At 49.5% G+C, this 26,741-nt stretch overlaps 3 protein-coding genes and 2 long non-coding RNA genes across 8 annotated transcripts; 3 read left to right on the top strand and 2 right to left on the bottom strand.

Moving 5' to 3' along the window:
- Positions 1-259: 259 nt before the first annotated feature.
- Positions 260-5,576, bottom strand: LOC121136489. Of its 2 annotated transcripts, XR_005873542.1 has the most exons (3): positions 5,470-5,576; positions 1,245-1,346; positions 260-698 (listed from the first exon to the last, which is right to left on the bottom strand). It is a non-coding gene; the product is annotated as an uncharacterized LOC121136489 (long non-coding RNA). The 2 variants fall into 2 exon arrangements; XR_005873541.1 differs by lacking the exon at positions 5,470-5,576 and having other exon boundaries at positions 1,245-2,061.
- On the top strand, positions 345-8,913 carry Hoxa6 (homeobox A6). Of its 3 annotated transcripts, none has more exons than XM_021222873.2 (3): positions 345-704; positions 5,491-5,605; positions 7,120-8,913. In XM_021222873.2, exons 1-3 carry the CDS (start codon positions 345-347, stop codon positions 7,377-7,379), a joined length of 735 nt encoding a protein of 244 aa, XP_021078532.1. In that variant the 3' UTR covers positions 7,380-8,913. The 3 variants fall into 3 exon arrangements, with proteins under 3 accessions (XP_021078532.1, XP_021078531.1, XP_005085937.1); XM_021222872.2 differs by having other exon boundaries at positions 5,344-5,605; XM_005085880.4 differs by lacking the exon at positions 345-704 and having other exon boundaries at positions 3,985-5,605.
- On the top strand, positions 7,406-11,949 carry Hoxa5 (homeobox A5). Its single transcript, XM_005085879.4, has 2 exons — positions 7,406-9,978; positions 10,929-11,949. The coding sequence occupies exons 1-2, from the start codon at positions 9,084-9,086 to the stop codon at positions 11,207-11,209; spliced, it is 1,176 nt and encodes a 391-aa protein (XP_005085936.3). The 5' UTR covers positions 7,406-9,083; the 3' UTR covers positions 11,210-11,949.
- An 8,701-nt stretch (positions 11,950-20,650) lies between these two features.
- Positions 20,651-21,698, bottom strand: LOC121136490. Its single transcript, XR_005873543.1, has 2 exons — positions 21,548-21,698; positions 20,651-21,154 (listed from the first exon to the last, which is right to left on the bottom strand). It is a non-coding gene; the product is annotated as an uncharacterized LOC121136490 (long non-coding RNA).
- Positions 21,699-21,893: 195 nt separating this feature from the next.
- On the top strand, positions 21,894-23,933 carry Hoxa4 (homeobox A4). Its single transcript, XM_005088685.4, is given in 3 exon segments — positions 21,894-22,141; positions 22,143-22,470; positions 22,965-23,933. Coding segments are annotated over 3 exon segments (846 nt in total). The 5' UTR covers positions 21,894-21,958; the 3' UTR covers positions 23,300-23,933.
- The last annotated feature ends 2,808 nt before the right edge of the window (positions 23,934-26,741 follow it).

Here is a 26,741-nt window from a genome sequence, read left to right as displayed (position 1 = left end):
GGGGTGAGTGGCAAGGAACCAGGGACGAGGAACCAGGGCTGTGGAAGTAGCATAGAGCATCCTGAGCATGGCCCGTGGAAGACCTCCCTTCTTATCTCCTGGCTGGGTTGAGCCAGCTTCTTGGGACTCTTTTTTTTTTTTTAATAAAAATTGGACCTAAAAGGGTCTGTAAAACCTGCAGCCCCAAGTTGGGACAGCCTCGGTGGTAAGATGGCGCCGGTGTAAGAGCTGCCTCCTCTTAGTGATGGGGAAAGGGTCATAAATCCGTTGTTGTTTATGAAAATTTACAACTTTGCAATACAACTTTATGAGTTGTTCGGCCCTACCATTGGCCGCTGTCGGTCATGTGGATAGGAACCGTGAACATGAACTTTTTTATAATTTCCCTTGTGAGAATAGAGCCCGCATTCTTTTGCTCCGCTCCGTCCTGCGTGCTTCGGAGCTCTGCCTTCCCAGCCTGCCTGGGCTGCGCTTTGTCCGGCGATGGCGAGCGAGGGGAAGCCGCTGCCAGGCCCAGGCCGGCCGCTGTCGCTGGAGGTGGGGCGCGTCCAGTTCCTGGAGCAGCAGCCGCCGCCGCTTTGCAACTCACAACCTGGCTAATTTCCTGCGTCCTCTGGCACCAGGAAGGAGGACAATTCGTCTCCTGGGCTGCCGAAGCGACAGCTGTCAGAGAGGCAGGAGCTTCTGGGAGCCGGGGTCTGAAGGTGAGACATGTGGGGAGGAGACAGGGCAAAGGTGGGTGAGATACCACAGTGATGGGGGAGGGCGCAGAACGACTTTGAGAAGGGGCATTTCTCACCACCGTCGGTACTACCCCTTCACACCCGGCCCCAACACGCAGCACCCCCCAAACATCACTCATCCGCACCCATCACTCCCTCAAGGCAGCTAGACCAGCCTTGTCTCTGTGGGCACAGTACCCTGGCACTGCACAGAGGGCTTAGGTCTTCCTTCCCCCTTCCCCACTGACCCCAGGGAGCCCGAAGGACAGTCATCTGGCACTCTGCTGTTCCCTATCAGCCTCTGGGGTTTGGGATTATTTCATTCGTGACCCAATTGATTCAAATGACTCCCCCCAGTAACCAGGGATGGTTTCCGGACCTGGGAACGTGTGCAGAGAGGAGAGCAAAGCGTGGTAACCCATAGGTGTTTTGTTAGCTTCAGCACACTGTTCTGTCCTGTGGGGCTAGTCTCGGAGAGAAGGGAGAATGGGATAAACAAGCAAACACAAAAGCAAAACTTACTAATTCGGGGTCCTCCGATGATTGCCCGCTTCATTTGCCCGGTTTTCCGACCAGAGTGATGACTGGAGCCCTGGGAAAGGGACTAGGTGCATGTGTGGAATTCTGTGTTGGAGGAGAGAATCGAATTAATTGGGTGTTACTGGGGGGATGTTTCGGTGCTGGGGACTGCTGTGTTGGCGCGTGTGGAAGGACCGCATCTAAGGTTTATGAAGGAAGGTTGCAAAACGGAGTCTGAGAAATAACGGGATGGCAGTCGCAGGCCACCTAAGGTCAGTGGCAGCCTGAGGTCCCCTACCTCCCAAGCCACAAGGAGAGGACTACAGCTAGCCACGAGGCGGCACTGAATGCTGCTGGCCTGGCTGTAGCTTTGCATTACGCGGTGGTACCCGCCATGGTGGCTGGGCCTGAAAGGGCATCTGACCAGGTCAGATTTGCCCCCCCCCCCAGACAGTCACTAGAGAATCATTAGCAAGGTTCTGAGCTATAGTTCTTTTTGTTTATTTGGGTTTTGGTGGTTGTTGTTGTTTTCCTATCTGAAGACAGTATCTCGGCAAAGGCCAGACAATTAAGAAGGACGCGTTGGTATTTAGGGTGCTTGCTGGACGACGCTGTGGGTGCGCCCCGGGCAGGGGCAGATAAAGCACCGCATTTGCCTCCTAGGGCCGCTGGCTGCCTGACTGTAGCTGCCTCGGGCAGATTATTTATTGCGAGCGTGCTGGGAGCTCGCTGCTGCCACGCTGTGGCCGTCACCGGGACCGGCGCCAGCAGCGGCCCGCCTCTTCGAGCCTGGCGCGACTGCTGTACGGGCCCCTCAGAGATTCCCCAGAAGCAGGGGAAGGGGAGGGGGGACAAAGGGGGACATCGGGGGCAGTCTCCCAGGGTCTGTTTGGCTGTGAAACCTCCCTGCTTCGGCTACCCACAATAGAAACCTCAGCCGCCGGAATAGACTCGGGTCCTTCCCTCGTCCCCAACCAGCACCATGGAGACTGGTTGTACAGGCCGCCTGGCCGGTCGTGGCCGCTTCAGTCCAAAATACGCGTCCCAAAGACGCCCTGGGGGCGCACGCCATTTGCCAGTTGGGGAACGCGTTGGCTTTGAGATTCTGACATCGGAGACACCAATTGTAGTTCTGAGGCCTGCTGGCCTGGCCGGCCCTGAGAATTGGCTATGGCACGGAAGGCTGCTCTTGGAGAGGGCCTGTGACTGGCAGAGGCCACACCTGTGTGCTTTGGGTTCTTGGCTAGAGATTTGGCTGAATGGAGATGGACCTTCGGGGTCCTGCCACGCAACTACAGGCCCGGCTCCAGGCAGGCCGAAGTGGAGGGGCTCAATGGGCAGCCCAGGGCAAGGGCAAACTGTGCGACACTACTGCCAGCCTGCCCTTTGAAGAGAAGATGAAAGGTAAGTTTTCCTGGTGACTGTGACCTAGCAGAGAGTCCTAGGGTGGTCACTCTCATCACCTCAGGAGAGGCAGTACTGAAGGTGTGCAGTTCCTGTTCACCACTCAGTGAATCAGTCAGGAGTGACTCTCTTTCCATTTGTAGTATGTATTTTGTATGTATGTCTGTCTGTTTGTATATACATATATATGGAAGAATGAACAGATCGACCGTCAACTTAAATATGCACTAACCTTGTCTTACAGTAAAGATTTCAATTTAATTTTTTTCTCTCTTAATCTTTACAAAAGCTGGAAATACATTTTCTGGCTCTTAGCTGAGAAATCAAATCCTCTTACTGGCTGAGACAATTAAGTCTAGAATCCAGGACAAAACATAACAATAATAGTGGTAAACTGTCACCAGCTTCAAGCCTGTGCAGGACATGGAAGAATGGAAGAGAAATGATAAATGTAAACAATTAACACCTGCAAAGTGGCGATTTTCACTTCAAATAATATTGGTTGAAATAATTGTTGTCTGATTTTTTTGAAGAACCAATAGCTCAAACTTATTTTATTCAAACAGCTTTTTAAGAAAAAAGTCTCCCATTTTTTTCTATTGAGGTTGCATTACATCTTGTCTGTGGAAAACGCTAAATTTTATCCTCTCCTGGATAACTCTTGGTTTTAAGGAAAGAAAAAAAAACTTTCTTGGGTTGGGGAGATACAGACTTAGGCACAAGGTTTCTAGCACAGCCTTCCTTCTGTGTGCCTTCAGAGACTCTCTGGGGGCCGGCCTCAGGCCAGCCATTTTCCAGTTTTTCCCTTTTTCGGGGGAGGAAGGACAGGGAAAAATTAGAAAAGCAAAGAAGAGATTAAGGAAGTCCTTACCAGATTCCTACAGGACCATTACCAATTGTCACCTAGCCCCAAACCCTAACCCCATCAGTCAGCATGGGCCAGCAAGGGTTTTACAGATCTTGCAAACAACCTCCACAGTTTCAACCAAATCTCGTAAATAGTCTCTCTGCCATCCACAGAACTGGGATTTTTAAAGCTGATTCAAGAGCTTTTACAAGCCCTACAACACAGTCGTGAAAATGCCATGGAACCAATATCATGCTTTACAAAACGAGACAGATCCTTGTGCAAGCAAGTCCAAGGCAGGCTTTCCACGGCCAAGCTGGGGATCGCCAGGCCTGGGCCAGTGGTCAAGGCAATTCTGGATTCTGTAGCTAGTGACAGGGTGACAGGACTATTCTAGTTTTGCAGCTACTGCAGCAGAAGGAATATTTTAGGGGTGAGGACAAGTGGGTATACCCCCACAACCATAATATGTACATCAATGTACTACCAGAAAACCAAGCCCATTAGTTATCCTATGCGAAGTCTGGGGCCTCATGAGCTGTCCTGCTCATGGGGGGGGGGGTTGCTGCACCTCTCTTGCTTCTGGAAGGAGACTAGGGAGAGATTGCATCTGGAGTCTTATCTGCTACTGCTCTGAGCAGTTCTAGTAGCTTCGGGGAGTCTTGGGAAGCTGGGTGAGGGGAGGTAAATCCCATGGCTGGCTTCCTAGTCCGGTATCACAAGCACCTCTGTGGATCATTTCTTGTTGAAACCATGGGTTTTTAGCCTTTCCTTTCTCTGGGTTCAAAGACAGGACGCTGTGCACAGCCGGGTTAAGCCCACACAGGCACAGGCCGTGCGAGGCGAGTCAAGCAAGGAGTGAGGTAGGAGGAAGGGGCTGCAGGAAGGCCCTGCCTTCGGCCTGGGCCTGGCCAGCGAGGAATGGGTGATATTTCAGCTTTTGGCAGTAAGGCCCAACCTGCAGTAAGAATGGGAAAGGATAAGGCGTTCACGGATCTCTAAAGCATGGGGCTAAAAAAAAAAAAAAAAAAAAAAAAAAAAAAGCAGAGTGTAAAGGCTTGGCTTCTCAGAGGCGACTTTCCAGCTCAAGAACCCACACCCATGATTAAGGGAGCACTAGGGGAGGGGCAACTCAGGACCTGCTTGGGACAGCGTGCTCTCAAGAGCAAAGCCTTTTTAGTCACCGCCCCTTCTGGCTCAAGCTTGTCAGGTTTCCTGTTTGGAGGGGAAAAGCAGCAAAAACCAGCAAGGCAAAAAGGGAAAGAGGAAAGAGTAGGCCTGCTGGGGCCTTCTCATTGACCTGGGCACTAGTGTCTCTACACGCCTCTGATCTGCACATCCCTGCCCGGGCCGTGCCCGCCGCTGGCGTCTGGGGGTGTGTGGGGGAGAGCGGGGGCCTGGCTGGTTGTGTGCGCCCATTAATCTGCCGGGCGGGCGGCGGGCGGGCGGGCTGGGGGCTGTTTGTAACTTTGCTGCCTCGGTCGCCGCGGTCCCCGGGGAGCGGGCTCCGGCGCTCGCTCCCATTGGCCGCCGCTGCGTCAGCTGGTGCGATTTGCTGCTGTCGCTTTTGGCGTTCGGCCATCCAGAAACAAACCAGTTCGATGACTACTAATAGTTATAGCCAGATGTACTAATACACAACAAATCACAGTCCTGCAGAGGGGCGCGCAAATGAGTTCCTATTTTGTGAATCCCACTTTCCCTGGGAGCCTGCCCAGCGGCCAGGACTCCTTCTTGGGCCAGCTACCCCTCTACCCGGCCGGCTATGACGCGCTGAGGCCCTTCCCGGCCTCTTATGGGGCGTCGAGTCTTCCGGACAAGACGTACACTTCACCTTGTTTCTACCAACAGTCCAACTCGGTCCTGGCCTGCAACCGGGCATCCTACGAGTACGGGGCCTCGTGTTTCTATTCTGATAAGGACCTCAGTGGCGCCTCACCCTCGGGCAATAGCAAGCAGAGGGGCCCCGGGGACTACCTGCACTTTTCTCCCGAGCAGCAGTACAAACCCGACAGCAGCAGCGTTCAGGGCAAAGCCCTCCATGAGGAAGGCACCGACCGGAAGTACACGAGTCCTGTTTACCCCTGGATGCAGCGGATGAATTCCTGTGCGGGTAAGGCATTTCCCTGCTCCCCCACCTCAGAGAGTGTAGGGAGAAGGAAAAAGCTGGTAGACAGGCAGACAAGGAAGGAAGGAAGGAAGGAAGGAAATAGGAAGAAGGAAAGGATGAACAAAGTTTCCTCCTCTCTCTCTCTTTTTTCTTTCAAGGGAATTTTTAAAAAGAAAAAACCCAAACATTGCCCCCAGTGGGGTAATCAGGCCCAGACAGAGGAAAGACTGGGCTATGAGATCATGTAAGGGGACACTTTAGGGGAGGGTGAAGGATTCACTGCCAAGTTATGTGAGACCTGTATCAGGGCAACAAAAGAGGAAGGGAAGTTGAGACTAGGAGGCCAGGAAGCGGCTCAGCTGTGCCCCTGTAACACCCCTCAGGCTTCCAAGCAAAGGTGGCCTCCAGAAGACACCATGGACAAACTCCTTCACACTCCCACCCCTTTCTTCTGCCCTTCCAAAGCCCAGACAGGCAGAGGCCCTCTTCCTCATTTGACCTTTCAGTGTCTCTACCAAAGCTATGGAGCTATGGAGGGTCACCTCCTCAGAGTATGCATGGTCTCTCTCTCTCTGTCTCCTCTCTCTCTTCTGTCTCTGTCTCTCTCTGTGTCTCTATCTCTCTGTCTCTTCTCTCTCTCCCCCCTCTCTGTCTCCTCCTCCCTCTCTCTCTGTCTCCCTCTCTTTGTCTCTTTCTCTCTTTGTCTCTGTCTCTGTCTCTGTCTCTCTCTCTCAGTCTCTCCCTCTCCCTCTCTCCTTCCTCCCACTTTTACCTTCCATTCAACTTCACACGTTTAGCCAACTTCTATCTCCTCCCGAGACCCTGCCTGAACCTCACACCTAGCTTGGGTGCCCCTGGCACCCAGACAGCCCAACACAGTCAGCACTACCAGAACCCCATGTCACCTACAGGACCATCTCTTAACCCCAGGTTTTCAAAGATTCCACAGGGAGTCCCCTTGCCCCTTGCAGCAGGACAGAGCCTAATGGGACTTTAACACTTACAGCACTGTTGCTTTAAACCCCCCACTCCCAGTGGAGAGTGTTCAGATGAGTCACACAACTTGCTGGCCATATTCAAGTTTCCAAAAATACATTGAGATCTGACACAAGGAGCCTCCTTAGCATCTTTCACAGACATCAAATGTGAGAATTCGGTTTCCATGCTACTCCCAGATCCCTATTCCACCTACAGACAAATAAATGTTACCTTCCCTTGAAACAGTGACTTTGACCCCCTCAAATTAAGAATGTCCATACTATTTCTTTGCTTCTAATGGTTTTCTCGCAAACCACATTTGTCAAAAGCAATAACTTCCCATCCCTAGTCGTTTTTAGGTGAAAAACTTCTCGCTTGGTATGAAACCACCTTTGCCACCCGGCCGACTTTTTGCCCTCGGCTGTGGTGCCAGACGCTATGTTGGAAGTAGGGTGGTTTCAAGCTAGAGACTGCTGGCGGGAGGCACTTGGAGTGGATTCGTTTGGCCTCGCTTACCCGCACCGCATGTCTGCCTGCAGGTGCTGTGTATGGAAGTCACGGGCGCAGAGGCCGCCAGACCTACACGCGCTACCAGACACTGGAGCTGGAGAAGGAATTCCACTTCAACCGCTACCTGACTCGGCGCCGCCGCATCGAGATCGCCAACGCGCTCTGCCTCACCGAGCGCCAGATCAAGATCTGGTTCCAGAATCGGCGCATGAAGTGGAAAAAGGAAAATAAACTCATCAATTCCACACAGCCCAGCGGGGAAGACTCTGAGGCCAAAGCGGGCGAATAGACTCCAGGGCAGGAGGGACCAGGCCAGTGTCCTAACCTCTATTGGCTTTGCCCCTTGGTGCCTCTGCCTGCTCCCTAAGTTTTCTTCCAGCCTGCTCCCACCCGGGTGCTTCCGCAGCCTAGGGAAATCCAAAGCTTTGCAAGCGTCTGCCCATTTACTTATTACAGAAAACAAACAAAAGCTTACACACCCAATGTCAGCTATGGGACAGATGCACTGTACACACACACACAGGTTCTCTCCCCAAAGCTGCTCGAACCAGCCGGGGAGTCCCGGGGTGCACCCAGAATTGGCCCTGCTGCTGTATTAGCGACACTGCGCTCCCTGAGCTACAGACACGGGGTTGTTGGGGGAAAGAAAGAGCCCCAGGCAATGCCCGCTTTGGTGTCTGTGTTTTTCCGCCTTGGTCTCTCGCCATCAAATCTTGAAGGGTATTGCCAAATCGGCTCTGGAAAGAAAGGGCCTACGAGCTGGGCCCCAGCTCTGTCGCAGCCTCTCAGGATGCCCCTAAACAAGAAGCTGGAGGAACAAAGGGGAACTCCCCTCTTCCCCGACAGAACCAAGTCTTTCTGCCGACGCATAACCGTCAATGGGAGAACTGCAGCTTCAGCCGAGGCGAGCCAACCTGGGCGGGAGTGGAACAGTACAGCCTCTCCAGCGACTAGGCTCTCCGCAGGCTCCCAGCTCCCGATCCCCACTCCCTGTCTCGTACAGCGCGGGCGCTGCCACCTAGAAGCTCTCAGGACCCAAAGAGGGGACCCAGGACCACGGGAGCCAAAAGAGTCCTAGCTTCCAACCTTCCAACCGTGCCAAGGACGCCTGAGATGCCAGGCCTCTAGTGGGGAGAGTCTGATTGCCTCTCAGTTACATTTGTGATTTACTTTGGTCTTTCTCGGAGCCTAGGAAAATAACTACGGAGATACTAGGCAGGCACTGCCACGAAATGATTCCATTAGTTCCCGCAATTTATTCCTGGATGTGTAAGCAAGACCCCAATAGCTCTACCCACGGATCCCAGCTTTAAAACAGCCTCAGAAGCTGCAGAGAGTCAGGGCCCGCTCTCTGGGTTCACCAAGAACCTTGCTACCTGGGGCCCGGCTGGCCGGAGGAACCGGACCAGGGATGAAGATATTCCGGGCTGGATAAATAATCAAATCAGATAACAAACTAATGACACGAAAAACATTTACACAGAAGAAAAATCGACTCTGGTTATACAAGTATATGGAATTTGACCTCGCCTCGGAGAAACTCTACACAAAAGCTGTCTTTAATAGACGCCTGTCGTTTAAGAGCGGCAGGGACACTGTCCTTCACGCGCTCACAAAAACAGAGCCGTAATTGTGGCTGCTGCTGTGGGAAGGATTTATTTCTTCAATTGGCTAAATGGTCTTCCCTTCCCCGAAGGTGATATCTGTATTTTCAAAATTCACAGCTGCGGGCCGGACGGGCAGAACCGACCCCAACCTCTACACAAAAATAAGAGGGTCTACAAAGCCAGGGAAATAAAGTTGTTGTAAATAATTCCAAGTCACCACCTCCCCCTAATCCTCTGTATCCTCGCCGGGCGTGCGATCGGCAGCTGACGGCCTCACAATTGGTACATCCTAATGGAACTGCGAGGGAAATGCAATAATTTTGCCATAATGGGCTGTAACCTCAATTCGACCCCGGCCCTTGCAGCCGGAGGTCGGAAGCGATGTGATGCTCCCTGCCTCCAGAGGGTGGCGCTCGAGTCCGACTGAACGGCGGCGGCGGGTGGCGGGCACGCGCCCGGGGTGCGCGCGCCACCCCTCTCGCCTCCACCCAACTCCCCCATTAGTGCACGAGTTTACCTCTAGAGGTCATCAGGCAGGATTTACGACTGGACAACAAAAGCACGTGATTCGAAGTCGTACCCCATATTTGGGTGCCTACGTAGGAGGGAACCGAGTACATGTCCCAGTCATTTCCATAATTCATCATAAATTGTGCAAGGGTGCTATAGACGCACAAACGACCGCGAGCCACAAATCAAGCACACATATCAAAAAACAAATGAGCTCTTATTTTGTAAACTCATTTTGCGGTCGCTATCCAAATGGCCCGGACTACCAGTTGCATAATTATGGAGATCATAGTTCCGTGAGCGAACAATTCAGGGACTCGGCGAGCATGCACTCCGGCAGGTACGGCTACGGCTACAATGGCATGGATCTCAGCGTCGGCCGTTCGGGCTCCGGCCACTTTGGCTCTGGCGAACGCGCCCGCAGCTACGCGGCCGGGGCCAGTGCGGCGCCCGCCGAGCCCAGGTACAGCCAGCCGGCCACATCCACGCACTCGCCTCCGCCCGACCCGCTGCCCTGCTCCGCGGTGGCCCCCTCGCCCGGCAGCGACAGCCACCACGGCGGGAAAAACTCCCTGGGCAACTCCAGCGGCGCCTCGGCCAACGCCGGCAGCACCCACATCAACAGCAGAGAGGGGGTTGGCACGGCGTCCGCCACCGAGGAGGACACCCCTGCCAGCAGCGAGCAGGCGAGCGCCCAGAGCGAGCCGAGCCCGGCGCCACCAGCTCAGCCCCAGATCTACCCGTGGATGCGCAAGCTGCACATTAGTCACGGTAAAGCCAGCCGTTTTCTGATCCACGCGTCCGTGGGGGCGCGGGTCTCGGTCACCCTCTGTTCTTTGCAGCCTCTCTCCGGGTCTCCTAGTCTCGCCTCTCTCCAGCCTGCAGAGCCTCTCCCTGCGGTTCTCCTTTCCCTGCCTTCCTCTTTACTTCCTCCCCATTACTGCAGCAGCAGCATCCTGTATTCGCAAATACTGGGGGTGGGGGTGGGGGAATGGGGGTAAACGAGCAAGTTTAGATGTTGTTGAAAGAGGAAGAAATTCCATCTGGAATCCCAGTGCCTCGGAGAGCGCTTAAGGGTCAGGCCAGCCGAGCAGGGCTTGGAGAGAGGTAGGGATGGTAGTACGGCCGTGAGTCGGGCTTGTCAGGGTGGATAATTTATGAGAAGGGCTACGCTGTGGGGGAAACAGCGTTACTAATTAGAGCCCCTAAAAGGGGCTTGGGGGGGGAATGATCCAGGCGAGAGCGGGCGAGATTCTCAAGTTTGGGGGCAAGAGAAAGAGGGAAGGAAAAGGGGGAAAAAGAAAGTGGGCGCCCCAAGCGTACAGGCTGGAACAGGAGGCGGCTAGGGCGGCTGGAACTTTAACGGAGGGTGACCTGGAGGCCACTTGGGAACTCAGAAAAAGACAGTGCTTTGGTGCGGTGGGCAGCCAGAGAGGACAGTGCCCCTGCTTATGACAGCTGGTGAAGGGGCAAAGAGCAGAATGGGGGCGAGGGAGAGCCAGGCTGTCCTTGAAGACAGGGCTCCAGCCTCAGGTGGGCCGGTCGTTCCCAGAGCCCAAATCCTGTTGTTTTTCTCTTCAGAAAGGAAAGGAAATTCGGAAAGGGTGGGTGGGTGGGGAGGACTTGTTGAGCCTCTTCCCCAGTTCAGGACCCTGGCTGACTCTTGGAACCAGGTGCTGAGGAGTTAGTTGGTGGCTAAACCGCTGACTTTTCTGTTGCAGACAACATAGGTGGCCCAGAAGGCAAGAGGGCCCGGACGGCCTACACGCGCTACCAGACCCTGGAGCTGGAGAAGGAGTTCCACTTTAACCGCTACCTGACCCGCCGAAGAAGGATTGAAATAGCACACGCTCTCTGCCTCTCCGAGAGACAAATTAAAATCTGGTTCCAAAACCGGAGAATGAAGTGGAAAAAAGATAATAAGCTGAAAAGCATGAGCATGGCCGCGGCGGCGGGAGGGGGCCTTCCGCCCCTGAGTATCGGGGCGCTTAAAAAGTACTGAGCAGTATTAGCGGAGCGCCCCGTAGTGCCAGTACTAAGGTGACTTTCTGAAACTCCCCCCTGTGTTCCTTCTGTGAAGAAGCCCTGTTCTCCTTGCCCTAATTCATCTTTTAATCATGAGCCTGTTTATTGCCATTATAGCGCCTGTATAAGTAGATCTGCTTCTGTTCATCTCTTTGTCCTGAATGGCTTTGTCTTGAAAAAAAAAAATAGATGTTTTAACTTATTTATATGAAGCAAGCTGTGTTACTTGAAGTAACTAAAACAAAAAAAGAGAAAAAAAACCACACAAAAAGCCCCCCACCTCGTGTAGTGCCAATGTTGTGTGTTGCACTTGAGTTGTTTAACGTGCATGTGCGTGCAAGTGTTCCTGTCTCAATAGCTCCAAGCTGTTAAAGATATTTTTATTCAGACTACCTATATTCCTTGTGTAATTAATGCTGTTGTAGAGGTGACTTGATGAGACACAACTTAACTTGTTCAACGTGTAGTGGCTAGTGACTGTGACGAAAACTGTGACTCCAAGCCGTGTGTCCCTGCGTGCCTTTGTAGGACCCTTTGCACGAACTCTGGAAGTGGCTCTTATAAGCGCAGCTTCAGTGATGTATGTTTTTGTGAACAAAGTTACAAATATTGTCCAAGTCTGGCTGTTTAAGCAAACTGTGATCAGCTTTTTTTTTTTGTATTTGTTTTTAAGGGAAAAATACTGACTGGAAACAAAAAATAAACTTTCTATTGTAAGTTCTCTTGGTCTGATTTGTGCCCAATAGCAAGCGCCTCTTTCTGCTTTCCATCTGCAGTGCTGGGAGCTGCTGAGTCTGAGGCTACCTGGGCAGTCTGTCTATTCATGGTGGTCTCCCACCAACACCTTGACTCAGAGCCTTCCTAATTCTGACCCGCCAGAAAATTCAGGCCAGAAGGAGGTGGGAGAAGCTGTAGGAGGTTCCAAAGCCTGAGTCCACCCTGCCCACCTCTGAGGAAACCAAGTTAACTTAGTGTGTACCAAACAGGAGAGGAAGAGAGGAGAGAGAAAAGCCAGGTTTTGTCAGCTGCACTCAGGCCCACACAGACCCTTCACCCCCAAGGCTGTCCTAGGCCTTGCTGAAGGGGATTCTCTGTCTACCCACTAACCCACCCCAGGACCCCTTCTCCACTCCTCTCTTAGCCCAGTTGGCTTCTTTTGCTACAATTAATTTGCTACAAATGGAAAGTACTTACCCCATCCTAGCTCCATTGGGAAACTCCTCAGAGCAGCTGAAGCAGAGCAACTAGAGATTTGCACATTTACCGGCTGCTTACACGGATGCCGTCTTTCCTTTTAAAAGTTATAAAACAGTAAACTTTATAAGCCCCAGTTCCGGCTATATGACATTTGGGTGCCAAATGAATAGGGTTTTGTCTATGAATTAGATCGTAAAATCATCCATAGCACAGACAGATCGGCTCACTGGCTATAAAACGTCACGTGGGGCCATTAAAGTAAGTTTTATGGTTTTGGGGAGTTGACATCCAACATTATATACCACATAACATATAATCTCACTAACGCTGGACTCCATTTGACTCTTTTGCAGGCTACGTGTGCTGCCTGGTCATTCAAATTGTCAATTTTAGGTTGAGAAGTGTCCAAACCACAAGTTCTCAAAACTCTCTGAAAAATGGCTCCCTCCAAGTTAAGGTAAGCTCTCCTCTTGAGTTTATTTGCACTGTGAAAAGTTTCTTGCTCTTCCTTCTCTCTGGCTCAGTAATGCTGAAGCTGTCTCTGAATTCAAAATGGGAGAACAAACTTTTTTCCTCTGCCCAAATTAGCAAAGCCAGAGGTAGCTCTGAGGAGGCCGCATGCACGGTGAACAGCCGCTGAGGCCGAGCCGCATCCAAGGCCTAACTTTAATTGCTGCACAATCGTGGATGTTAATGACTTCCGCTGCTCTGCCGGCGTGCAAAAAGATGGTTTTGTGTGTGTGTGAGAATGGGTCTATGTGTGAAAACTTAGCAGCCTCTGCCCATCTTTATAAGCTTGGCCAGGTTCAGGCTTTTGGGGGTCACAGAGCTCTGGGATGGGGAACTGGGAGTTGAAGGGGCCCCGGACTCTGGAGTAGAGGGCTGAACTGAACTGAACTGGAGAGTTTGAAAGAAAGGCCCAGGCAGGGCCGAGGCCGACTGTGGCGGGATTCCTTAAGGGGCTTTGGCAATATGTCTTCGCGGTCCAGGGTCATTTGGCAGGACTGAATTGAGGCAGCGGCCTTCGGGGCTGCGTTTCAGACTGGCTGGAGCAAGTGGAAGCTGGCTGGGGCCTGGTGGCAGAGACCAGGTTGCTGGGGGCAGCGGGTCCCCACCTAGGAGGTAGGGGGTACTCAGCTTCCCTGCACCGGGCCAGGCCCTGAACCCTGCTCCTCAGTTCTTTTCATTCCCTGGCAGTGTTCTCACCCGCCTGCGAGTCTGAAGCAATAAACTTTATGGCCGGATTTAACTGTAGTCTTTGAATCCTCAGGCTAATTGAACGGGGTTAAAGCGCTTTCTTTTCTTCCGCTTGCCTTTCTTCTGCCTCCCTTCTTTCCTTTTCCTCCATCTCTTTGTAGGAGTAAGACATCAATGTTCAGGGCCCTCGAAAGGCAACTTAAGTGGTTCCCTAGATAACACTAAAGATGGAGAAACGTACTCCTCTTCAACATACAGACAAATTCTCCCTTCCGAAACTGTGCCTAAAGTTTTGAGGGAAATTGAGGTGTCTTCAATGCCCAACTTAAAAGTCCCTAGAGCCATTAGGTTGTTTTTCTTGACACATCATAAAGGGTGGTTTAGGAAGAAATTGCTCGTTTGTCAGTAGGAGATTTCCTTGTCTCTTTTGTTACTTGTTCTTTCTGTTTGATCCCAGGACATTTACATAATATATGTTTTCCAAAACAGTCTCCAAAATTGCACCAATGAGTGAAGTTGGGTAAAATAAAAATTTCCTGGGTACAATTCCATCAGCGCCCAACCTCCCACACCCTTCAGTGGCAAAGGAAACCAATAACTGGGGGCTTTCTGGCCTGTCCTGGGGTCTTTTCAGGGTTGGTACCCACCAGAGACCTAATATATTCCCCCAATCCTGTTTGAGACCTCAGCCAAAATTTCCAACTACGTTTAGAAATGGAGCAAATAATAAAAACAAAAATACAAAGGGACTCTTCTTTTTCTCTGGAGCTGGGTAGTTCCTTCAAGTACTAGTTGGTAAAGGTATTTACCAAGTACTTAAAGAGAAACATTTTAAAGTGTTGATTTGAAATCCCAACAAGCATTATTATGCAGACATCTCTTTCATTCAGCATAAACCCACCAGGAAACCCAAATTCAGAGATCCAAAGAAAGCAAAACCTAGGACATTAAGAAAAACAAAAACAAAAAACAAACTCTCTCACAAATCCCACTTCCTCTAAACAGTAGCGAGCTGAAGAATCCATGAAGTTATTTTTGGTGTGAAGTGAATATTGGTGCCTCAGCACTCTTAGAAAAAACTGGAGTAAAAAAAAATGTACATGGAAATGGGTTCTTACTATTTGATGTGTCTGAGAATGCTGGATTCTCTGTTTTGCTGCTCCGAGTTTGGGTTATTAGAAAATGGTGGGTTGTGATTCTGTTTTTGGTTATATGTCTGGTGATTTTGCTTGCATATTTTTTGGTGGTTGAAATGGGGGGTCATAGAAATGCTGGTGTTCATGGGTGTGTCTAGCAGAGAGAAAGCTACCACAACATCCGTTGGCCACACCCTGAGGTGTAGGAATGGGTAAAAAGGCTGGTGGTAGCATATCTAACCTAATACATTCCTAGAGATCTTTCCCACAAATTAAAAAAAAATTACAGGCTATGAGTGTTGTCAGCTTGCTTATTTCTGTCTGTTTTAATCTTTACAAGGCTTAAGGAGAATTTAAGATGGCAGGTTGACCCATGTGGAGTTAAGTGACTTTTGAGAAATACAGCATCCAGTCAGATCTGTGTGACTGTTACTGGAGGAAATTTTTTTCTTTCTTACTGTTTTCACAGGATGCATACTTAAGAAGATGGTTGGTTATCTGCTCATTTTGTAGATGAGTTATATCTTCTTGTGGATTCCTTTGAGTCTTTTTTTAAAAGAGGGATTTACTTGGGGGGGACCTCTTCCACTGAGGGCTTTATGAAGACCTCCAGCTTCGGCTGGTGGCAGAAATCTGTGTGTTTTCTTGTAAAAGGAGAAGGTGGCGGAAATGTGCAAGGCCCTGTTTGTTTCTACAAGCCAAAAAAAAAATATTCCCTTGACTATGAGTATCATAGAAGGCTTCTGCTCACACTTGCTTAGGGGTTTGTTAGGGTTTCCCTGGTCTAATTCCACAACATTATGCCAAGATCCCCTTTTCTCCTACGGTTTCTTACATTGCCCTGCTTCACTTAGGTGGGAGGAGGGAGGGGGAGAGAGAGACAGAGAGACAGAGAGACAGAGAGACAGAGAGAGATTTAGAACCAGTGGTTCTCACTTGTTGAGAGTTGGGGAATGTTACATTCCAACAACCACAGTACAGAAGACTGACTTAGAGAGGAAGACAGTGCTTTCAGCTTGCAAGATGCTCCTAACATCTCCCCTTCTCTGGCTGGGGTCTACCCATGGCTTGTTCACCATAAGGAAGGCAGTGTCTTAGGCTGCAACCCATCGGCTTCTGAAGCAAGGGGGTTCTTCTAGCCAATGGTGAGAATATAAACAGGGTGCCAAGGCAAAAGTGAGGGATTCAGCCTAGGGGTTCACACAAACAGGGAGGGGTACTGAACTGGAAGGGAAGCCCAGATTTGTTTTGTTTAGTATTTTCTGGAGAGTTTTGTTCTTCTATCAGATCTCTTCCTCACAAACTGGCCTTTTCAATAATAATATTTGTTATGAAGGTTACTGGGTAATTATTGAGATTTTTGTGAAGCAGCTCTTGCTGGAGGTGAAGTCTGTCATCGCCTAACAAATGGCGCCCATGCAGTTCACTGCCGGGTTAAGTAAATGCAGAGCGTATAAATCTGCACACCCTAGGACCCGCCAGCAGAGCACGCTTTAGCACAAGTTCACAGTCAGCCGGCCCGCCTGCCCGCCCAAGCCAGCTCTCCCAACAATTAAGGCTGCGGCTTTATTTTTAAATACAACAAAAACTGCCCCACACCCCCTTGCCAGCTCACCCTCCCCCCTCTCTTTTCTTACACTACTGCTTCCACAGATTCTCCGTTTCTCCCCTAAACTGTCCTGGTTAGTGGAGTCACCAGTGATTTCAAGTTAATCTAGCTCCTAATTCCTGATTTACTAAAACAGAAGAAGAAGAAGAAAAAGAAGCAGGATACTGGCTTGACAGGAAACGTGGTCACAAATACACAGAAATAGACACACTCCATCCTCTAATTCCCACAGAAAGTGGTAGGAGCAGGACTGCCTAAGATCCGGAGGGCCCCTTCCCCCTGAAGAGGGGGCTCAGGCTGTGTGTCTTTGTGGTTAGTGTGTTACAACTGCAGGTCAAAGAGTTGAGGGTCAAAAGTTTACATTGTGCAGCGCTCTTAGTCATCTGCCCAGACAGAGTTTGATGTCAATGTTAGAGCTGCGATCTTGACTATCAGCACAAAAGATAAAATGGCTCAGAGTGACACGTGTATCACGGTGTGGACTCCAGGTGAACTCTAGTGGTTGGATGACCTCAATTACGGAGGAAAGGGTAGAAAATTCCTCTTTTTGGGAGCAATACATGCTGCATTTCATATTGAATTATCACTCCCATTCTGAGGGAATAGCTGCAGGTAAATAGGCATAGATTACCAAAACACCAAAACCTTAAATGCTGGAGAGCCAGGCATGGTTTGTGGACTTGCCACAAAATAAAGATGCTTAGAACTCATCAGAGGACATTAAAAAAAAAAAAACAAGTAGCAAGTTTCTAATGTTCCATTATGCCCCCTTTCTATGAAAAAGGGGAGTGATTCTGATTAGTCAGGGTGTCTTCTTTTATGATGCAGTACGTGTAATGATCTCTAAAGTGTGGGAGAAAAGGGCAGGGACCTTGCAAAGAGTATTCTTGACAATTTTCAAGCACAGACTCTGCCCCTGCTCCAGCTGCAACTCACTGAATGCAGAGGTTGTGAGGACAGGGAGGTGGAAGCCGGAGTGAAAGGGACAGGCCTCCTAAAACCACCACTACCGGCAGAGAAATGCTCACTAGTGTTATTATGTTCACGTGGTTGGAAACTTCTCTGTTATGTTTGTTATTAAACCACTATTGGATGTAAGGACTGCTACAATCTGTAGCTGAGTGATGGTATAGAAGGCAGGAAGCTGGGTTCCTACATGAAGTGCCACGTCGTAAAACCACCAGACTTCTGCTCTCCAGAAAGCACTTCTTAAAAAAATAGATGTGGAACAGGGGTGGGAGATGAACAGAAGTCGTGCAAAGGAGGAGGGTGTGGGGACAGAGGAGAAGGGGACCGGTGTATAAAAGCAGACAGGGGACCATGCCTCATTTGTCAGCTGCAAATGAAGTGTTAACCAATATTTTATTTTTCATACATCTAGATTAGCTTTAAGTGTCTGGGTTGGAATATAATATCTAGCAGACATATTTTCCTTTTCTATATATTGACCTTCAAATGATCAAGCTAGGAAAGCAACAATGAGAAAGATAAAATATTTTTCTTCTTAATTTTGGGAGTAATTTAAGGGCTCAGAATATCCACCTTGCAGGGTATGTTTGAGGCAATCCCTACACATTCAGGCTAGTTAGATTTAATGGTGCCAGGTGTATATTCAGTGGCAGAGTAAATATTTCCCAAATGTTGCCTTCATGGGAGCAAATAACCAGAGTATCTCTGTTGTGCGATGTGTAAAGGTTTTACTCTGGCCAGGAGCTTGGAGCCAAATGGGGTTTGCCAGATGAAATGGAATGTCACTGCTGTTATAGCAGTAAGCACTTCACATCTGGTCTCCTGAAAAAAAAAAAGAACAGAACCCAGCACCCACTGGCTCACCTAGAGATTATTTCTCTTCCAGGGAATCTTTTTCATTTTTGGTTAAAGCCTTGTGACACACCTTAGCATCAATACAGAAACACCCTGTGGAAGTCACAGGTTTTGAGAATGCTCACCTCTTTAGAGGATTTTGACCATTAGGTTTTGTTTTGCTTTTTTTTTTTAATACCAGACTGGGTAAAATTCGTGCAATAATCCTAAAATGAGTGTCAGTCCTTATATCTGGACTGTATTTTTATTTTAAAGCACTACCAGGGAATTACAAACTAAACAAGCTAATTGGTAAAAATGGCCGGTCAAGTGTTGTTTCTCTACAACCAAATGCCTAGTGTAGTTGGCAGGGAGCCCTCAAGTGCCACTACCAGGCGGGTTAAAGCCTTGCCATTCCCCCAATGTGCTCCAGAGAAGCGCTGGAGAGAGGACAGCCTGGAGGCCCCCACTCTAAAGAACAAAGGACAAATACAGTCAACACATCCCATGATGCTTTCATTTCCTTTGCCTTTTCCCCTTGGTTTTTCCTGGGAAGGACTGACCTGGGTAAAGCACTCCGCTCTCTAAAAGACACTGTATAGACCTTTTAGAAGCGCAAAGTCCAAGGCTGAGGTGAACTTCAGGTCAGCGCGTCTAACAAATATGAAAATGTCGGCTGGTGAGGGCGCGCCTGTGATTTAACAAAGACTGTCAATGTGCAAGATTAATAAGAAACAAAATGCACACGGTGTCACTGTTCGGTCACTTTGAAACTTGGGACAGGGTTGCATTCAAGTGGGAAGGCTGTTCCAAATATATTCAAAACGATTTAAATCAGATTCAAACCTAGCAGAGAACACTGTCTCCTTCCAGTTGCCCCTCTCCCTCAGACTCCCTTCCACTCTCCTCCATCTGGGATCCGAGGGCATGATGAAAAGTTATTTCACTTAATGGGATTTTAAGAAAGCTTTTTTGGGGGATATCTGTTATCCCTGCACATGGAAATGAACAAATGTGCTTACCAGTTTCCCAAGGAAGAGATAGTGCTTCAACCCCGATTGGGACTAGAGCCAGTTGGTGTGCGAAGATTAGCATGTTCCCTCTCTGCTCCATTCCAGGGCATTCCATCTTTTCCCGGGGCAAGATGCTGCTGGTAAACTTTGGTTTGTTTTTCTAATTAAGTTAGTTTCTTCTGAGCTCTCCTTTGGTGTCTTGGACGTTGTGTAAAGGCAAGAGGTGCTTTTTAGTTTTAATGTTTTTCAAAAGATTATTCGATTCAATGGGATTATGCTATGCTTGCTTGCAAAGGGAGGCTGTGGAAGGTTCAGGAAAGGTATTGAGACTGTTTATTACAGCCATAAATCTTGCAGTAAAATGTCAAAATGTCGGTGTGTGAGATAACACTTGGTGGTCCTGGCTCCGTTTGTGTTTATGATAGAAGCGCAAAGACAAGTTACAGGCCTTGAGGGATTCTGTGTGAGCCCATCTTCCTCGAGTAATAGAACCTCCGGAAACAGGCATGGTTAACTCGTGCAGCTTAACCATATACAAAACAGTGCCAGTGTCTCCTTAATACTTAAAAGCAAAGACTCTGTAGACTACTCTGAGGCTAAACAACACAAATTCTGTGTCTCTGCCTGTAAATAATATTAAACAGACATGGTTAGGACTCGTGTGCTTGGTGACACCAGGAACAAGCAAGATTCCCTCATGATGCTTTTCCTCCAACTTGAAACATAGCCAGATGTGTTATACATATATATTTGTATATATAGTATATATGTGTGCTACTTAAGTTAGGTAATATATGATTTGTGTATATATTTTCTTGCTAGAGAGGGCAGCTACATCACAGGCTAGATTTCCTCCCTCCAGTCTAAAGAGGCTATCTAAAGGTTATAATCAGTGTTGATTTCTGCCTATGGCTCAGATTTCATTAAAAAAATCCAGGGTGTCTCATGTCAGTGGACAGCTCTCTATGGGTCCATGTGTTCAGTGTGGAACACCTCTTTGTGCCATTTCAGGACAATTCCATCTGAAACTAACATGATCCTTTTTTTAACCTCTTTTTCTAAATTAAAGATTAGTCTCATATAATAGTCTTTATGTGGCTAAGCATTAAATGACTATCCATCAAACGAATATATCCCAGCATTTAGCAGCCCAAATGAGTAAGCGGTATAAATGAAGATAGAACTGACATTCTTTTTGAAGTGTCTCCAGGCTTGGGTTTATAACTTTCCTTGTCTTCGAGACTCAGTTGTGAGAAGGTTGTTGGTTTATCCTGCTGTTTGAAAAATCAACTAGGTGCACCAACTCAAATATTTTTGCTTTGCATGCCAACATGTGAGTTATGCTTTGGATGGTGACATGCTAGTTGGCACTGTTTTACTATCATGCAAAGGGGATCTAGGCGTGTCTGATATTCAGAAGAAAGAATGAAGCATCAGTATTTACTTCAAGGATCAACATTAGGTGGAATTAATATGTAATTTATTTGTTAATAATGACATAATTAGTTTACCCACCAAATTTCAATTACCAAATGGCAGACAACAGTCCCCTCTCTTTCCTTTCCGGAGCTACTGATATTGTTAATATGTTAATTTTCAGCAATTCAGAAATTACAGACTGTCCTGTAAATATAGCCCTTGCCCCAAATACAGCTTGAAGAAGGGGCATCCAAAAGGAGGGGAAAAACAAAACAAACAAAAACGGTTAGAAGACCAGTTGGCGATCAGACCCGTAAGGGTCTTATTCTGTCTCAGGCTTGTGGGGTTTGTTCTGTAATGAGAAGTTACTGGATTCAAAGCCGGGTTTTGTGCAGGCATCGCCTCTCCATTCCCATTCTAGGGTGGAGGTCTCACAATAGCGCCCAGTAATGGAGACATGTTTAGCTCTTGTCAGCGTCTCTGTCAACTGCAATATAGGAAGGTTCCAAATCGTAAATGAAAAAAAAAATGCTGTACAAATTCTGCCTCTGGAAAAAAAAAAGAAAAAAAAAATAAGTATCCATGAAGGAACGCCCTCGTTGTACATCTTTAACTGGACTGTTCAGCGGCCCATTCCACCCACCCTCCCTGTGCTTCCCCAGGCCGGCTTTGCAAAGCAGGGATGCACCCCAGCAGCAGAGTGGGTAAAGAATCAACGGGCGAGAGAAAAATGGGTCTGTAGGCCTCCTTCGTTTTATTCCGGGGCTAGGATAGAAAGCCAGGGTCTGCCTCTTGGTCGCAGTGTCCTTCCCTGTCCTGGAGGGTCTCGAACCCTCGGAGGGTCACCCGAGGCCTGGATGGACAGGAGGTCAGCGCTGAGCCGCGGAGAGGCCTAGCACAGACGTGGGCGAGAGGAGGGCTCGGAAGGACCCACAGCCTACCAGGCCCCGACTTCTCAGCCGGAGTCCAAGTTGGGGGGGCCGAGGAACCCAAGCCCCGGCTTGCTCCTCCCGCCCGCCCGGGAGGAGAGCGGCATCCATCACGCCCCCGCGCGTTTCCTGATCCGGGTCCGCGCGCGCGGACCGCCCATTGGCCGGGGCGCGGCACGTGGGACGCGGGGCGGGGCGCGCAGGGCTGCGGGGTGCGCGCGGGGGCGGAGGGGGGGAGAGGCGCTCGAACTTCGGCGGCGGCGGCGGCGGGAGGGGGAAGGGCGAGCGTTTGACAGCTGGGGGGAGGGGCGGGCGCCGGGGATGGGGGGGGGATGGGAAGCGCGGCGGGAGGGGGAGGGGCCTCGGCGAGCTCAGAAAAACGACACCGCGAGAAAAATTAGTATTTTTGCACTTCACAAATTAATGACCATGAGCTCGTTTTTGATAAACTCCAACTACATCGAGCCCAAGTTCCCTCCCTTCGAGGAGTTCGCGCCGCACGGCGGCCCGGGCGGTGGGGACAGCGGCGCGGGCGGGGGTTCCGGCTTCCCGCGGCCCCAGACCACCCCGCACCTGCCAGCCCCGAACCTGCACGCTGCCCGCCAGCCCCCCCGCCTACTACGCGCCGCGGGCGCGCGAGGCTGGCTACCCCGGGGGCCTGTACCCCGCACCCGCCGCCGCCTGTCCCTACGCCTGCCGCGGCGCCAGCCCCGCGCGACCCGAGCAGTCCCCGGCCCCCGGCGTGCACCCCAGCCCGGCCCCGCAGCCCCCCGCGCCCCCTCGGCACTGCGCTCCAGGCCCCGCCGCCCCGGCTGTCGCGACGGGGGGCAGCGCCCCCGCGTGCCCGCTGCTGCTGGCGGACCAGGGGCCGGTGGGCCCGAAGGGCAAGGAGCCCGTGGTGTACCCCTGGATGAAGAAGATCCACGTGAGCGCCGGTATGTGGCGCCGCCGGGTGGGCAGCGGGGCGCGGGGGCGAGGGGCAGGGCGCGGGAAGGGACCCCCTATCTGGCCCGCGCTTTGGCTGTGGGTGTGTGCACGCTGCCCGAATCCTGGTCCCAACGTGAGAACCCTTTTGTACCCAGGGTCCCTTTATCTCAAGATTTACGAGACGCCAAACTGTTAGGGCAGTAATTATAGCCCCCATAAATTTAATTGCCCTGGCAGAGGCTCCGGGCCATGTGTCTTTGAAGCTTTTCTTCAGCCCCAATGCCCAGCACCATTCTTTATGACTCTCGGGTGTTTCCCGTTGTCAATAGCCTGTGAAACATTTTCTTTGCCGTTTTATGTATCTTGCGTGAACTTGGTGTCAGGTTATTATATAATGATGATGTCCAATTGCTCTTCTTCACTCTATCTGCTCTCTCCTCCTCTCCTTCTCTTCCACTCCCTCCTCCTCCTTGGCCTTCTCCTTCGGGGTTCTGGCGTTCAGTCAACCCCAGTTATAACGGAGGCGAGCCCAAGCGCTCTCGAACCGCCTATACCCGGCAGCAGGTCTTGGAGCTGGAGAAGGAATTCCACTTTAACCGCTACCTGACCCGGCGGCGCCGCATCGAGATCGCCCACACGCTCTGCTTGTCTGAGCGCCAGGTCAAGATCTGGTTCCAGAACCGAAGAATGAAGTGGAAGAAAGACCACAAACTTCCCAACACCAAGATGCGATCTTCCAACCCTGCCTCGGCCCCTGCCGGCCCGCCTGGAAAAGCACAAACTCACAGTCCCCACCCTCTCCCTAGTGCCTCCACACCCATTCCCTCCTCCATATAATCATCTGGGGACTTAAATCAGTTTCTGTCACTTACCTGCCCTTCTCTCCTGCTCCTATCCTCACCCACTCCTCCCCAAGAAAACCATAACAGACACCAAAACAAAATTCAACTTGGTGGAAACCATGACCAAAAAGAAGTGTCTGTTTGATTCTCAAGAGGACAGATGTCCTGGACACTGCCTAGTGGAGCAACCTGCTGACCCGGACAACCTTGCCAGGGGTGGATACCTGTGAGGAAGCCCTTGTCATCGAATGGCTTTGAGTCAGCTGGACAGCACCTGCTGACTGGGGACATGCAGTTGTATCTTTGTTACAAGCAGAAGAAGCAGGCTCTTTCCCAGTTTCCTTACCTTCCTCATCTACTTTAAGGCAGCTCACATGAGCTTCACTGAGTAGACACTGAGGACCTCACCAGATTATTTAATTCTCAAAATGTGTAGACCTTGATGGTAGGTGTGGCATGTAGTTTCCTCTCCTTGCATTTATTTAAAATACTGTTATAGAGATATTGTTGTCTTATTCTTGGGCACAATCTTGGGGGAGAGGGAAATGCATTTAGACCCACTTGCAACTGTACAAAGCGATATGACTGTGCAAAGAGGAATGTGCTAAGAATAAACGTTTTAAAAAACATTAAGAACCTAGGAGGTAGATTTGTGTGTATTCCAAGATTTTCATAAACCAAAACCAAAAAACAAACCAACCAAGCCCAACTCCTCTTGGTGGAGATATTTGACCATGTGTAGACAGTGTGAGCTCAGGTCCATTCTGAGTACTCTCAGAATTCGTGTCTGTGTGTATGTGTGTGTGTCTTCAACTTGATTTGAATTCTTGTCAAGCTTGACCCACTGTGGAAACGTTCCAAAAAGCAGAAGGCTCTTGAGTCCTGAGAGGGCTCCTCTTTCCAAACTTGGCCAGGCGTTCAGGCTTCGAGTCTCTGTAAGGCATAGGAACATGTCTGTCCCTGCAGTGAAAGGTGAAACCGTGCTGAGCAGAGGCCCAGGAGTTTCTGCAGCTGTTCCACGGGATGAACTCTGAGCACACTTGGAAAGAGCGTGGCCCCTGGGCATTTGTTGCACCTTCACACTTAATCTGCCTGTTTCCCTGGAGATGAAAAATAGTTTATGCAAGGGGTTGAGATTGCTTCTTGGTTTTTTGGCTGATCTTAAGGTCTTCTCGTTGAGCACAGCTTGGGAATTCTTGTTTGCTTCTTTAGGTAGAGTTTTTAGAGTAAAGTGAACTTTCCCACCACACTCCCCAAAGTATCCTCTGGGGGATAAGAAGCATAATGACACCCCCAAATACACCCTGAGCAAGGTCAATTTGGGAGAGTTCACTGTTGGGAGAAAGCCAAATTCTGATTAGGGTCATATTCCTCAGTGCTCTGGGGGTGTTTCTGTACACACCCAGAGAGCTAGATCTAAAGGGTGGGGAAAAAAATGAAAATTCACCTCTCAATCTCTGTATCCCTAGTATTTGCTCACTGATTGAAATTTGGTACTCAGGCATCACACACACACACACACACACACACACACACACACACACTGCACAGAGTACTCGAACTGCCATCTGGCCTTGAAACAGAGCAGTAAATGCATGAGAGGGAAGGGATGTTCACCTGCTTCTGTAATATCAGAGGAGATTTAAAACCATTCCCATAAGCGGGACAAGCTCAGCCACCCTTGCTGTACTGAGCACAAGCCAGGGGGATCTGTTCTCCCCTTACAGGAAAGCCAGCTTTTAGAAATAAACGATGGGCTCTAATCTCTGAGAGGCCAAGAAAATTCCTGGGGAAAGGAGTATACACATGCCTTCCCAAGTTAGGAAGAACCTGGCAGAAAGTGCATTTTATAAGGTGTGAACAGGCATTAAGCATTTCTGGAGGCAATGTAGCTACTGCTACAACTTATTAACCCCCCCACTACATGCACTTGTAAAGCAAAATGAAATCACACTGAAAATAGCAATTTCCCCAGGAATCATTAATCACCTCATACAATAAATACTTCTTTGTAATTCAACAACAATTTGAAAGGCATTCTCTGGGAAAAGGCTTTGGAGGAGAGAGGGATCCTCTTGCAAATAATGCTTTCTTAGGCAAAGAAGCATCTTGCATATATATATATGTATATATATACACACACACATATATATATATATATCATGCCTAGGCTCTTAGTGAAAATTGATTATCAAGCCACAAAACCTCAAATAGCAGACTTTCATCACTAAAGATAAATTCTTATATTTCTCCTCAGTGGGGAAGGAAGGATGTGAGACATTCACTGGCTTCATTCTGGAGCTCTTGGTGGGTAGGTAAAGGAGATGCCTTTGATTTGTCCATTCAGAAAAGGAAGTGAGAGACAAGATCTTCTTTCTGTTGTTTTGGGATAAGCCATCATTTTTGTATTGATGATTAAGGTATTGGTGCTTTTGCAAAACCAAAATTGTTGAAGATGCTGCAGATGATTCTACCATTTCTTCATGGTGGGTGTTCTATTTATGATTCAGTCAGCCTTTAAGGGAGCTCACCATAACAGCTTAGAAAAAATCTCACTGTGCACTCTAAAATCGTTCATTGTCTGCCCTTTGTCAGGTCAAACATAGGAGTTCACTCAGAGGACAGATTTTCTATCTCATTAATTGTGTGTGTGTGTGTGTGTGTGTGTGTGTGTGTGTGTGTGTTAAGCAAACCTACTAGTCCTTGAAACCCTTGACCTTTAAAGGCAGTATTTTGTGTAAGCTCTGTAGCTCTCCTACCAAAATAACCCATGCAATGCTCCCCCCACTTTTTCCCTCTCCTTCAATCCACACTCATTCGCATTAGTCTCAGAGCCAAGCTGTGCATGACTCTAGAGAGAAAAGTTTTATCAACATCTGAAATCAACCTAAATCGGGTAGGAGACACTTTAATGGTCACAGTTTGAATTAAGTACTTAACACTCTCCCCCTTGAAGAAAAATGGCAGTTTGCAGGCTTTCTTTGCTAGTTTTGCTGAAATCTACGACATACCTGGTGTTTTATTACAGTAGGAATTCATCTGTGACAGGCATAGTGGAGTACTTAATACCCAGGATGGAGCTCATGGGAAGATTACCCAGATATATGGGGTAGACTCACTCACACTGTCTTTGTCTTTGCATCAGCAACCCCAGAGTGCCCTAGTACCCCTACTTCTTCCCCTTCTCCCCATGTCTCCTGGACACCACGGCTCCCCTAAGCTCTCAGACTGTGCCACTGTCTCCTGCTGCTCTCTCTCTAGCAGTTCCAACAGATTAGCAACCCTTTAGAGTGGAAGGAGAGACACCCCCAAAGAATAAATATAGCAAATGACAACCTCGGTCTCCCCATCCCTGTGACTGGGTTCTGTTCAAGCGTTAGACCTTCACCATCATTTCCTTGATGTCTGCATCAATAGATACAGACCTGCAAGGAAGA

The sequence above is a fragment of the Mesocricetus auratus genome, unplaced genomic scaffold (assembly GCF_017639785.1).
Source record: "Mesocricetus auratus isolate SY011 unplaced genomic scaffold, BCM_Maur_2.0 Super-Scaffold_100676, whole genome shotgun sequence".
NCBI classification, from domain to species: domain Eukaryota; kingdom Metazoa; phylum Chordata; class Mammalia; order Rodentia; family Cricetidae; genus Mesocricetus; species Mesocricetus auratus.
This window is presented reverse-complemented; position numbering and strand designations above follow the sequence as displayed.

Coding starts and splice junctions, on each gene's coding strand:
- Hoxa6 (XM_021222872.2), top strand. CDS start 345: ATGTGGATAGGAACCGTGAACATGAACTTTTTTATAATTTCCCTTGTG. Junction 705..5,343: donor CTGGGAGCCGGGGTCTGAAG/GTGAGACATGTG, acceptor TTCTACCAACAG/TCCAACTCGGTCCTGGCCTG. Junction 5,606..7,119: donor GCGGATGAATTCCTGTGCGG/GTAAGGCATTTC, acceptor GTCTGCCTGCAG/GTGCTGTGTATGGAAGTCAC.
- Hoxa5 (XM_005085879.4), top strand. CDS start 9,084: ATGCTCCCTGCCTCCAGAGGGTGGCGCTCGAGTCCGACTGAACGGCGG. Junction 9,979..10,928: donor CAAGCTGCACATTAGTCACG/GTAAAGCCAGCC, acceptor TTTCTGTTGCAG/ACAACATAGGTGGCCCAGAA.